The sequence below is a fragment of the Crocuta crocuta genome, unplaced genomic scaffold, assembly GCF_008692635.1.
Source record: "Crocuta crocuta isolate KB4526 unplaced genomic scaffold, BGI_CrCroc_1.0 scaffold162, whole genome shotgun sequence".
Taxonomy (NCBI): Eukaryota; Metazoa; Chordata; class Mammalia; order Carnivora; family Hyaenidae; genus Crocuta; species Crocuta crocuta.
Window position 1 is genome coordinate 5,393,761 of NW_027529433.1, and position 13,939 is coordinate 5,407,699.

Below are 13,939 nucleotides of genomic sequence, written 5' to 3' on the forward strand. Positions count from 1 at the left end.
AATTTAGAATGTTTTAAAAATTATTATGTATAATTTTGATGCAATATAGTCATAATTCTTCCTTCTACTGAATAATTTAAACCTTGTGGGCATTGCAGTTACTCCTTTTTTATAGTTGATTACTTCTTTTTAGCAATTACAGTGTATCTTACTATTAGGAATTCCTGAGTTGAATTTTCATTTCTAATTTGCAGATGGCTGAAGTGTGTACTTGAATGATTAGGATAAACTGATTTACTTTAAGATAAACTGATAAAGTGTAGCTAGTTTTCAATTATCCATCCTAATGACATGGATAATTGTAATTTGTGAATGATCTTCCAACCCTTTATTTGTTATTTTATGGGTGATACTTATATGTAGCAAAGTTATATTGATTTGTATTTTTAAGCTTTATGTTTTCTCTTTAGAGGAGGTAATAATAAATACTGAAATGACGAAAAGAAAGAAAGAAAGAAAGAAAGAGGCAGCAATAGAGTATATAAGAAAATTGAAAGGCCTGAATAATCCACCAACTAGGTAATTGACCTCTGAGCAATAAAAAATTGGCTGTGATTTCATGCATTACTATTGAGCATTGTTTAGATTTAACTTTTGTTCACTACTGATTGAATTAAAGTTTGAGGTGAAATGCCCTATATCTCATTTCTAAACTCTCAACCGTTCAATCATCTCTCATTGTGAACTCATGAGATTCAGACATGATAAAACAATAATGAGAAGTTAAAAATCAGGGTTAGAAAAAGTATGTATTTTAAACCTGCAGTCTTCTAGAAAGGAGAAAAGCAATTATAAGAGTTTCAAGAATCAATAGAAATTGATGTTTTATACCAAAGAAAACTTAAGACCTTGAGTCTTGCCTCCCCACCATCACTATACAAATAAAAAGAAATCAATAGGCCTAGAAACATAACCTATTAAAGATTGACGTCCAGCACCTATTTTTGGTTCTCAGGCATTGTTTAGTATTCTGATTTAGAAAAATGTATGTTATGAAATAAGTTGTCTTTTTAATTTAAAAATAATTGCTTTCTTTTAAATCTCCAGATCATTTATATATTTCTTTTTGAAATAAGAATAAATGTTAGGTATGGATTTAAAAATAACTACAGGTGATTTCTCACTAGTTACCAGGAAGTTATGAAGGTTCTTTCCATTAAAAAGATGCGTAGTTCTATATTAAAAAATTATTAATAGACTTTGGTAAGAATGTGTTTGACCAATTTCCCATCTCCTGGATAATCTCTTAGCTCCTGTAGTAGAAGATGTAATTGAAGGACTTTGAAATTAGTGCTGAGTATGGGAATTGTCAGAGCCAGCAAAGGTAGCAGTTACTTATGGGACTTTGAAACTGAGCATGACAGATTAGAATTTGAAGTTTAGTTTGCAATGTTAAGGAAATTGTTATATGACTGACGTAGTGAGATTTTATTGATCTCATATAGTGGTAAAATTCATTGAAATAGATAACCTCAGGAACAAAATAGTTTTTGTGTCATAGTATGTCAGTTCCTCCAATGATAGACATCTGTGCTTAGCAATGTTTACTTTAATGAAGACATTCAAGGCATATCCAGATTTTGTGACACCCACTAACAGTTTTGCAAGGAAGAACATGTTTTCTAAATCGCATAGTTGCTAATGGATTATCATTTATTAATGGTTGTTAACTATAAGGGGCCAGTTATACACCGTTCATAGCTGGCTTTCTATAATACCACTTTTCTCTCTCCTATTTAGAAAGCAAACCTTGAATTCACATGAATAAAAATGATATTATGAGAACAACTTTGGATCAGTTTTGATTCATTAAAGAATCATTTAATCAAATCATTTAATCAAACTTACATACATTATTAAGAACAAATTACTTGATATGCTTACACTGTGATTGCTGTATACCATTGTGTTGGGACATTGCTCGAGAATAGTGCCTTCTTGATTTTATTATAATGCAGTCACTATGATGAGTAATCCTGTGTAACCACTTACTTTTCTTCACAGTGTTTTTATCATGGATAACTTCTACTCTACAAAATATAGATAATTATTCCTTTATGTGTAGTGAATGGGAAGTAAAGAGGACAGAGAAGCTATAACTAGGTTCATCACAGCTCTCTTTTCATGCCAGCAAGCAAACTTTCCTTTACCTTTTTGCATTTCAAGCATTTTCACTAAAAAAATAAAAACCCTCCAAAAACCTCAAAGCTTCCAAACTAAGAACACGGTATTTACATGGAAGACCAAGAGCCACGAGGAACAAAGGAGAGATCTTGGCTTTAAGTAAGAAATTGATTAAAACATCTTTACAGAACAAATCAAAACCACACTGAGATACCACCTCACACCAGTCAGAGTGGCTAAAATGAGCAAATCAGAGAACTCTAGATGCTGGCGAGGATGTGGAGAAACGGGCACCCTCCTACACTGTTGGTGGGAATGTAAACTGGTACAGCCCCTCTGGAAAACAGTGTGGAGGTTCCTCAGGAAACTAACAATAGAACTCCCCTATGACCCAGCAATAGCACTGCTAGGAATTTACCCAAGGGATACAGAAATGCTGAGGCATAGGAGCACATGTACCCCAATGTTCATAGCAGCACTCTCCACAATAGCTAAAACATGGAAAGAGCCTAAGTGTCCATCAACAGATGAATGGATCAAGAAGATGTGGTTTATCTATACCATGGAATACTACATGGCAATGAGAAAGAATGAAATCTGGCCATGTGTAGCAACATGGATGGACCTTGAGGGTGTTATGCTGAGCGAAATAAGTCAGGCAGAGAAGGACAAATATCATATGTTTGCACGTATAGGAGGATTAGGAGGAACTTGACGGAGGAACAAGGGGGAGAAGAAGGGCGGAAATGGTGGGGGAAAGGGAGAGAAGCAAACCATGAGAGACTCTTGAATGCTGACAAAAACTGAGGACTGATGGATGTGGGGGGAGGGGGGATGGGCATGGAGGAGGACACTTGTGGGGATGAGCACTGAGTGTTATGTGGAAACTAATTTGACAATAAACTATTAAAAAAAAAAACAACATCTTTACAGAGAAAATAATAGAAATAATGAACTTATCTAAGAAAATGATTCCTTCATTCCACTCTTGGAATATCCCTTCCTATCAAGTGAAGCTCTTCCTCAGCTTAGTTTCCTGTCACTTAAGTCAGGGTTTAATCATATAATTAAAGCCAGGAAGGACTTAAAAGATTATTTATAGGTCTCCCTCATTCTTACAGTTCTAATCATTGGTTCATTGTAACTCTGTGAATGGTTTTATTTATTTTTGCATCTTCGGTACCTGGCCTAAAACCTAGAAGGTATTCCATAAATATTTGTTGAATTACTTTACCTTAACTGCATCAATATTAGTAAGTCAAAACACCATTAATAAATTCTGATAGTTCTAAGTAACTTTAGCTAATAAATGTCACCAGAGATTTTGTTTTACCTTTTTTTCTCTACCCAGATTTGCATCTGCTGGTGATGATGGAATTGTAGTTGTGTGGAATGCCCAGGTGTGTATTAAAAATTCTATGTCAATTGTGTAATAAAGACATGACTATAGGGGTGGCTCAGTTGGTTAAGCATCAGACTCTTGATTTCAGCTCAGGTCATGATTTCATAGTTGGTGAGATCAATATCTGTGTCGGGCTTTGTGCTGACAGTGCCGAGCCTGCTTGGGATTCTCTGTCTCTCACTGCCCCTCCCTCCCTCTCTCTCTCTTTTTCTTTCTCTTACTCATTCACATTAAAAACCAAAACCAAACCAAACAACAAAACTTAAAGAGTTGACTGTATAGTTGAGTATGCATTCATAAACACTATCTAGATATATACCTGCATAGCAGTATAACAAGACTAATTGGTACTTTAGAAAGTCTGCTTAGGATGAATCCTTTTAAAAGGGGGATCAATATTTCATAATAGAGAAAGGTTTTTAATTAAGATTCTTTTCCCAGAGAAACAAATGCCAAATTACAAAAACAAAAGTTTTAATCTTTTCAACAAAATTTATCAGCAACTCTGCACTGATTATGAAAATGAATTAAGTGTTGATTTTTGTGGGAGATAGGATTTTTATTTCAAAATTGAATGGTAATATATTATTCTCATGTTTGACTTAAGTAGTAATATAATAAGACTAATATTTGTTGTCAAAAATATTTAAAGCCTCATCACATTTTTCCAGGACCTCTTTTTCTGATCTTTTGATACTTAAATTATTCTCCTTTTGAAGCATTTATTTTCTCACTGTTATTTGGATTTGTATCTGGTCTGACTCTGTCAGATCCTTATTTATCAGTGGCTTTGCCTGTGATTAAAGCAATTATTTACCATTATTTTTACCACATTAATGAAATCCTGCAACCTTGGAACCAAGATTTGCAATTTATGTTATATTTACTTTGGATTTTTATATGTTTACTGCTTGGGAAAATCAGTGAGAGACTGATACATGAAGACATTGGATGGGTAGGAATAGCTCTTGGTGTTAGAGATGTAGTGGAGACTGACTTTATGAGTGATTGATATATTATTGGATAAATATATAATATATATATTCTGTTGTCATCTAACTTTTATTTCCTTCAGCATTTTAACTGTGGAAACTTACATAACATACTTACATAATAAGGACTCCCTATTTTTTTCTATAGATCATTCACTAATATATTTTTTTTAATTTGGATTTTACTTATTTATTTTTAAATAGTTTATTGTCAAGTTGGTTTCCATATAAAACCTAGTGCTCATCCCCACAAATGTCCTCACTAATATTTTTACGCTTAATTTACACCGGTCTTAAAACCATATAGAAAAAATATTCCTTTAAATTTTCATGTAAAATATGCTAAAAATTTTCTATTAGCAAATAAATTATTTATGGCCACTTTTCCAGTACCTGTTTAGATTCTATTTGATTGCTTAAGGTTAAATTATAACATCTAAGTAATTAAAAATGGAATTATGTATTTTCTATATGGTGATTCTTTTTAATGTTGTAATTTAAGATTATTTGCGTTATGAATATATTATGAACCTATTAAAATTTTTATTATTTCAGACAGGAGAAAAACTTCTGGAACTTAATGGACACACTCAGAAGATAACAGCTATTATTACATTTCCTTCCTTGGAAGTTTGTGAAGAGAAGAATCAACTGGTCTTGACAGCCTCTGCTGATAGAACAGTTATTATATCCTTAAATCTGGAAGAAAGTGAAATAGCTGTAGTGACCCAAGGGACCAGTACATACATTATTAGTTTTAGCCTTTTGGGGCCTGTCTGTACATTGATTTTAGCAAAAATGATTTTGCTCTAGCCTTCACAGTACACTTCTTAAAAGTATTAGGTACCTGAACGTATTAGACTGGAAATAGGTTAAAGGCTTATTATTGAAACCCCATAACTAAAGCTGTTCTTTCCAGAGTTACTATTATATCAAGTTATATAAAATGGAGAAATTGGGAAAATTTAGGCTTAAAAGTACTTATTTATCTCAGTTTGCTTTTCAATTTAGAGAAACAAAGATGAGTGGGACTGGTGAATAATTCACATTTACCTCTATAGTGCATTGTACAGCAAAAGAAATGTAATGGTGCCAACCCGTAAGAACCCTTTGAGCATCTGAGTCTGGCAGAAAAGTGAATTACCATCTCCTCAGTGTTTAATATTAATACTTAGCATTTAAAAGCAGTTTTAAAAGAGTAAATTATCTTCCCTCCATACTTTGAGGTAGAAATTAAAGGTAAAAATAACAGCAGTAATGTTTTATACAGTGCTTGTGTGTGCTAGGCATTGTTCTATTTAACATATATTACATATATTTTTACATGCATTACATTAACCCATTTAATTCTTACAATAAGTAATTTTATTCTCACTTACAGAGAAGAGAGGCACAGAGAGGTTAAGTAACTTGCCGCTAGATATCACAGACATTGTAGGGCAGAAAGCAAGCAATCTGCACAGTCAGAACTCTAAACTGTTATATAATACTAGCTTTATAAAAGATTTTCCTTAAATTCAGTCTTTAATATTTGTATGAGGAATTAAATTTAAGAAAGCTTTATGGAAACTGTAATCTTTACTTATTTAAAAAAAAAAAAGATTAACTTTAAATTATTTGTGCATATCTGAGAATTCTGTTTTAAGTAGTTTCACCCATTAGTGAAGTTAGTTTTAGAGTAAGTCCAAAGAAGTAGATGTTTCCTGGGCTTCTGTACAACCAGGACAAACCTTATGACTCACTTTAAATGAGCTCATTCACTCAAGTGATTTCTAGACACATTGTCAGTAGGTGAAAAAATTCCAGGTAAGATCTACATGTGGTAAACTGTATTTTGTGGTGATGACAATATCGCATAAACAATATTACATATGTTTAGGTCAGAATAACTTTATTAATACTCTTCTGTTGAGCCACATATTAGCTTAGGCACTAAAACTTTATGCTTTTAGTATCAGTATAATCTCCAAAAATAGAATTTAAAACGCTTTGTTTTTATAAGACCATTCCTAAAGTACTATAATAATATTTAGAATCACTTAGTAAATTATTATAGTACACAGATGAGTAGCTGAGACAGTATCAGCATGAACTTTACTTGTGAATGATGGCATAGAGTCATTTGCTTCACAAAATGAATTTTCTTGTTAAAAATCCAGTTCCAGGCTGCTTGAGCCTCCACTATTAACAAAATTAATTAAATGCTGAAGATGAATTTTTAATTTTTGTCAGGTGATAGTCTTCACTTGATCTTAGCCAAAATGCTGAGAAGCGATGTCAGATGATAGTCTTAACAGTCTATCCATATGCATATGTGTGTGTGTATATATATATATGAAAGAATGTATGTAAATGTGTGCTCTGACGTGATGAAGAATGCATATGTTACCACAGGAAATGGTATGAAAAGTTTGAAAATGGTTATACTCCTTAAGTCAAACTAACCTTGGACACTTAAGGGAGGTCCTCTAATTATTTTAAGAATATGTACAAGTAATACACTGTTACTGGCTTTTGTCAGTCAGTATAACAGTAGTAAATCATGCCATGCATGTTGAAGGAGATTTCATTAAGAATTAGTGGAACTGGGGCGCCTGAGTGGCTCAGTCGGTTAAGCGTCCGACTTCGGCTCAGGTCATGATCTCATGGTTTGTGGGTTCGAGCCCCGCGTCGGGCTCTGTGCTGACAGCCGCCTTAGAGCCTGGAGCCTGTTTCAGATTCTGTATCTCCCTCTCTCTGACCCTCCCCTGCTCACGCTGTGTCTCTGTCTCTCAGAAATTTAAAAAAAAAAAAAAAAATTAATGGAACTGGTAGTTTTTAGTATACTTTATGTTCACTGTTTATTAAAACTTATTTTAGATTATAAGCTTGATATGCTAACCTGATAATTCACTCTATGAATTAATTTTAGCAACAGTATAGATGGTAAATATTTTATACTTTATTTAAAGATATTTTTACCTAAGTGTGTTTGTAATATTTGTGATTTAATTATTATAAAACATTTCTTAACTTAGATTTTAATGTTTTATTTAGAAATTATTTCTTAACGTAAGTTTAGGTATGGGATTGTGATACTGGCAGACAAGTTCAGAAAGTATCATGCTTCCAGTCTACTGTAAAGGTAAAAACTTAAGCTGATATTTTATGGTAATAATCTTTTTGTCTCAGAAAAAAAAATGTTTAATAAATAGATGAAGTTACTTTTGTAGGTTTTAAAAATTACTTCTTTTATACATGCCTATAGTCATTTGATTCTTATAAGACTAGATTTTGGGGAGCATATATATTAAATGTTGGAATCCTTGAATTTGGAACAAGATCAAGGGGTGAATATATAGTAAGATAAGGAAAAGGGTAGTACCTAGTATGTTTTTTGTAGGTAATTCTAGGAAAAGATACTACTTGTAGAATAACTATAGCAGTAGGTAGTCCATTTTCTTTATACTTTGAACTAAAAACATCGATTTATTTGTCCTGCCTTTTATAAGGTCATGAAGATAAGACATACCAATTACTTAGTTCCAAAGAACTGTTGTATGACTTATTGGCTGCTACTATTAGGTTCATACATTTTACAAACAAATAATATTGAGGCTTAGTACATGATAGGAACTCTGCCACATGTTGGAGAAACAAATTTGAAGATTTGGTTACTTGGATTCCTACAGAAGATATTCTTAGGTGTTCTTAGAAAGTGCCACTGTTTTTCAATAATGTCAGCAAGTTTAGGGAAAGAGTCTTGTAAAATGTGATGTTTCCTTATTTGTTTTATTTTTTTAAGTTTTTGTTTATTTTGAAAGAGAGCAGGGGAGGGGCAAGGAGAGTGGGAGAGAGAGAATCCCCAGCAGGCATATGGGGCTTGAACTCATGAACCCATGAGACCAGGACCCGAGCTGAAATCAAAAATTCGATGCTTTTGTAAGATGAGGCACCTAGATGGTAACCAACTGAGCCACCCAGGTGCCTCATCTTACTTGTTTTAAAGAAAACCTGTCTCTGTATTTGAGCTAACACTTTTTTTTTTAATGTAAAAAGAATTGCTGTGTTGCAGTGTTCATAGTATTTGATTTTTTTCCTAAAAGGCAGCATCTCTGGTAGCCATCTCGTGCTACTGTGTTATTATTCATTATAAATTTAGTGGAGCTTCTGGGGGAAGAAAGTGCCCAGAAATGCTTGTATCCAACTTAACAATAGATTGTCTTTGAGGAAGTTATTAAAATACTGATTTGATGGAAATTTCTGTTTTATGTGATCTGAAAAGATGCTTCTTTAAAATTCTTAAAAATAGTTTTGCTAGTTTAGGCTATTAGGTTTCAAGTGAAAATACATGAATTGAAGGAATAGGGAATAGGAAAACAGGAGAAAAGTTTGGTATATTTTGGACAAATTCCTTTGGTGAACTGATTTGTGAACTGTTTATAGGAACTGATCATGAAGAAGTGTCTTATTTCGGTATGGTGAAAGAGGTTTTATTATGTTAGTCTGCTAGATAGTATATATACCTATGCTGTGATCATGTTTCGCATAAGACATTGTTTAAAAGTAGTATTTCACTCATTTTATTTAAATGGTTCAATTCTTTAACATAATTTATCAAAGAGTTGCAGATCCCTAATAAGTATAAGAAATACTATTATTTATTTTGAGCTAATAGTTTTTATAAGGGTTCATGTTAGCAAGGAAACATGAAGTTAGCATTTTTATTAAATTGATGATATTCCTGGCAAGCAGTTTAGCATTATTAATGAAAATTTAAAATGGATGATTGGCAATTTCCTAAATATCTTACAGGAAAATAGTTAAATTATAATAGATACATATTGTAAAAATGGTATTTCAGAGAGTTCATAAGAAGTTTGGAAAATTCTGATAAGATATTAAGTAGTAAAAGAAGTATATTACCCTTAACAAAATACTGGCAGTTCAAATCAACAACATATAAAAACATTCTACACTATGTCAAATGAGACTTATCACAGTTAAACATGGGAAAAATCAGTAACTATAACATATCATAGTAAGAATAAAGGACAAAAAATATGATCATTTGAATCGATGCCGAGAAAGCATTTAACAGACAGCACCCTGTCATGGTAAAAATAGTCAACAAACTAAGCATAGAGAACTTCCTCAGCCTAATAAAGGGCATTTAGGAAAACCCCAGAGCTAACATCATATTAATGGCAAAAGACTGAATACTTTTCCTCCTGAGATCAGGAATAAGACAAGGATGGCACTATTCAGTGTTACAGGCAATAAAAAAGAAATAAAGGACATCCATATTGGAAAGGAAGAAATAAAACTATATCCACAATGATGTGATTTATATATTAAATCCTAAATTCATAACCAAACTATTAGAACTAATAAATGGATTTAGCAAGGTTTCAGTATACAATATCAATATACAGAAATTAAGTATATTCCTATACACCAACAATGAACATCCAAAAATGAAATAAAAAAGTTAAGAAAATGAAATGAATTTACAGTAGTATCCAAAAGAATACAGTAGTTAGAAACAAATGTAAAGAAGAAACATGAGAGTTGTACATTAAAAACTACAGAACATTTTTTGAAATAAAATCTAAAGAAATGTAAGTCATTCCATATTCATAGATCAGGTTTAATATTAAGATTGCAGCATTACTACCCAAAATGATCTGCAGATTGGACACAGTCCCCACCAAAATCCCAGCATGAGTCCCTTCTTCCCAACCCCCCGCAACCCCCAGAAATTGGCAAACTGACCCTCACATTCAAAGCATTTCTTTCTTTCTTTTTTTAATGTTTGTTTATTTTGAGAGAAGGAGAGAAGAGATTTAGATTCTGAGCAGGGGAGGGGCAGAGAGAATCCCAAGCAGGCTGTGTGCTGTCAGCACAGAGCCTGATGCAGGACTTGAACCCACGAACTAACTGTGAGATCATGATGTGAGCTGAAATCAAGAGTTGGACACTTAACCAGCCACCCAGGTACCCTAGGATCCTCATATTCATATAGAAGTACAAGGATCCCAGAGTAACTAAAACAGTTTTGAGAATAAAGAACCAATTTACAAGATTTAAACTTTCCAGGGGCACCTGGGTGGCTCAGTCGGGTTGAGCGTCCAACTTCAGCTCAGGTCATGATCTCATGGTTCGTGGGTTCGAGCCCCGCGTCGGGCTCTGTGCTGACAGCCAGCTCAGAGCCTGGAGCCTGTTTCAGATTCTGTGTCTCCCTCTCTCTCTGACCCTCCCTGCTCATGCTGTCCCTCTCTCTCTCTCTCAGAAATAAATTAAAAAACATTAAAAAAAAAATTAAAAAAAAAAGGATTTAAACTTCCCAATTTCATAATTTACTATGAAGTTATAATCAAGATAGTGTGGTTCTGCATAATGATAGACATACAGATCAGTGGAATATATTTGATAGTCCAGATATAAAACCTCACTTAAGTGTTTAATTTTCAACAAGATCCCAAGACTTTTCAGAAAGAGCAAGAATAGTCTCTTGAGCAAATGATTCTGGGTCAACTGGATATCCACATACAAAATAATGAATTTGGATCCCTCCTTCATGCCACATATAAAAATTAATTCAAAATGGATCAAAGATCAAAATTTGAGAGCTAAAGTTATAAAACTCTTGGAAGAAATATGGGAGTAAATATTTTTGATCTTGGATTAGGGGTCTTGGATATGATATCAGAAACACAGTAACAAAACAAAAGAAGTGATAAATTAGATTTCATCAAAATGAAAAGCTTTTTACTTTCTAGGACACTGTCAAGGTGAGAAGACAACTCAGAGAATGGGAGAAAATATTTGTAAATCATGTATCTGATAAGGAACTTGTATTCCAAATACATAAAGAATTCTTAAAACAACAATAAAGGGGCACCTAGGTGGCTCGGTCGTTGGAGTATGACTCGTTATCTTGGCTTAGGTCACGATCTCATGGTTTATGGGATCAAGACCCACATCAGGCTCTCTGCTGACAGCATAGAGGCTGCTTGGGATTGTCTCTCTCCCTCTCTCTCTGCCCCTCCCCCACTCATGCACATGTGTGCTCTGTCAAATAAACCCCTCAATAATAAACAGAAGTAATCCAATTAAAAGTAGACAGTTTGAAAACCATTTACCCAAAGAAATATACAGATGGCCAATAAACATGTGAAGAACTCAACATCATTAGTTATTGGAGAAATGCAAGTCAAAACCATAATACTATTTCTCTTACACTAGATGGCAGTAATATGTGTTGATAAGGATGTGGAGACATTGGAACCTTCACACATTGCTGGTGGAATTGTAAAATGGTATAGCCTTAAGTAGTTTGCTCATCAGAATGTTAACCAGAGTTATCAGTTGGCCCAAAAGTCTCACTCCTAGGTATTCCTGTTTCATTGTCAAGAGAAATGAAAATGTATGTCCACACAAAGACTTGTACATGATGAATGTTCATGGCAGCACTATACATAATAATCCAAAAGTGGAAATAACCTAAATGTCTACCAACTGAGAATGGACAGATGTGCTGTATCCACACAGTGGAATATTAAGGAATAAAAAGGAACAAAATACTGATACATTAAACTTCAGAAATTAGGGTAGGCATTCTTATAATAGAAACTGCATTGATTATTTTTAACCCTTTTTATTCCAGTAGTTTAAAAAGCTTAGACAAGACTACCGGAATCTTTTCCTTTTCTTTTTTATTCTTCTCTCTCACTGTTGTCCTTTTACTCATTCAGAGTCATGGGTGGGAAGAGCATAATTAAAGGTGTGGACTTGAAGTACTGTTAAAGGTAAAGGACTTCTGTAGACACGAAGTACTCATTTTCCTAAATCAAGAATTAGGAATTCCTAATTTGAGAGTTACATAAAAATGAAGGTCATAGATTCAGTTTTATTTTAAAGGAAGTTTAAGCCTTGTGTATTATCTATTACTGAGTAGCAAATTATCTCTAAATTTAGTTGCTTAAAACAGTAAATATTATCTCACAGTGTTTCTAGTCAGGAGTAAGAGCAGCTTAGCTGAGTAGTTCTGGTTCAGTGTGTATAATGAGGTTGCTGTCATCTGAAGGCTTGATTGGGGTTGGAAGTTCCTAGGGGACTCATATGATTGGTAAGTTAGTGCTGGCTTTTGTCCAGGGGACTCATTTTTTTGCATATGCATCTTTCTCCATATGGCTGCTTGTGTGTTTGCCCTAGAGTGATCCGCGAAAGCAAGGAGGAAGCCACCTTGTTATATATGATTTAGTCTTGTAAGTCACATACCTTCCCTTCTGCTACAGTCTCTCCAATAGAGGCCACTTAGTAGAGCCCACATTCAAGGTAGGGAAACTTAAACTCCACCTTTTAAAGAGAATGATATTAAAGAACTTGTGGACATATTTAAAAACCACCAATGAATGCTTGAAATTCTAAACTGATAGATATTTCAAATGAATTTTGCAGTGCTTAATTGTTCTTCAGAGACTAGATGTTTGGCTCTCTGGTGGGAATGACCTATGTGTGTGGAACCGAAAATTAGATCTCCTATGTAAGACCAACCACCTTTCTGATACAGGTAAGAAAACCAATCAAGGTAATTATGAGCCATGATTGATAGATATTCTTTTTTTTTTTTTTAATAGTTTTATTTATTTCTAGGAGAGAGAGAGAGACAGCATGAGCAGGGGAGGGTCAGAGAGAGAGGGAGGCCCAGACTCTGATACAGGCTCTAGGCTCTGAGCTGGCAGTCAGCACAGAGCCTGACACGGGGCTCGAACCCACAGACTGCGAGATCATGACCAAAGCGAAAGTCAGACGCTTAACCGACTAAGCCACCCAGGCGTCCCTGATAGATATTCTTTGAAAGACATAATGAATCTTCAAAGAGACTTCCCATGAATACCTTTGTATTCGTTAATTACTATAGGGGATTTTTTTCTTTTCAGTTCTGAATATATCATGTAACCTTATTTCTCCAGTTTAAGTTGATGGTTGTGTAAAATATATTTCCATCCTAAATTGGAGGGAGAAGCCTCCCTCACCCACCTTTTGTCTTCCCCTCCCCTTCTAACAATTTCTCAAAAGTGGTCAAAAACTTGTTCCATTTATGCTCTTGGGCTTCCTAAACTGAGTTTGATGAGCACATTGATACAGGGAATTAAACCTTTCCAACTTTATAATAGCATTTTCTTTTTATTTGTGGGACAATTGGATTTTGAATAGATTCCAAAGCATGGCCTCATTTTACAGTTGGTTTTACTAAAAAGTTCATGCATTGTGCAAACTTAACTAATTCAGAATTTGGTTAATATTTTTGGTTTTAACAAAAGAAAATCAGTTTGACTTCTGATAATAAGGATCTTAATAAAATAAACTATTCAAAGTAAAAATAAGTATAAATGAGTAAGTTTAAATAATAACCTTGAAGTTACGTGATATACTA

General features: G+C 33.8%; 1 protein-coding gene across 3 annotated transcripts in view; it reads left to right on the top strand.

The window, feature by feature from the left end:
• WDR41 (WD repeat domain 41) overlaps positions 1–13,939 on the top strand; it is a 171,809-nt gene that overhangs the window by 139,897 nt on the left and 17,973 nt on the right. For all 3 annotated transcript variants that reach the window (XM_077759903.1, XM_077759904.1, XM_077759905.1), the window contains 4 exons: positions 3,476–3,524; positions 5,074–5,205; positions 7,580–7,642; positions 12,961–13,072. In XM_077759903.1, coding sequence (XP_077616029.1) covers positions 3,476–3,524; positions 5,074–5,205; positions 7,580–7,642; positions 12,961–13,072 — 356 coding nt within the window. The remainder of the gene's footprint in view (positions 1–3,475; positions 3,525–5,073; positions 5,206–7,579; positions 7,643–12,960; positions 13,073–13,939) is intronic.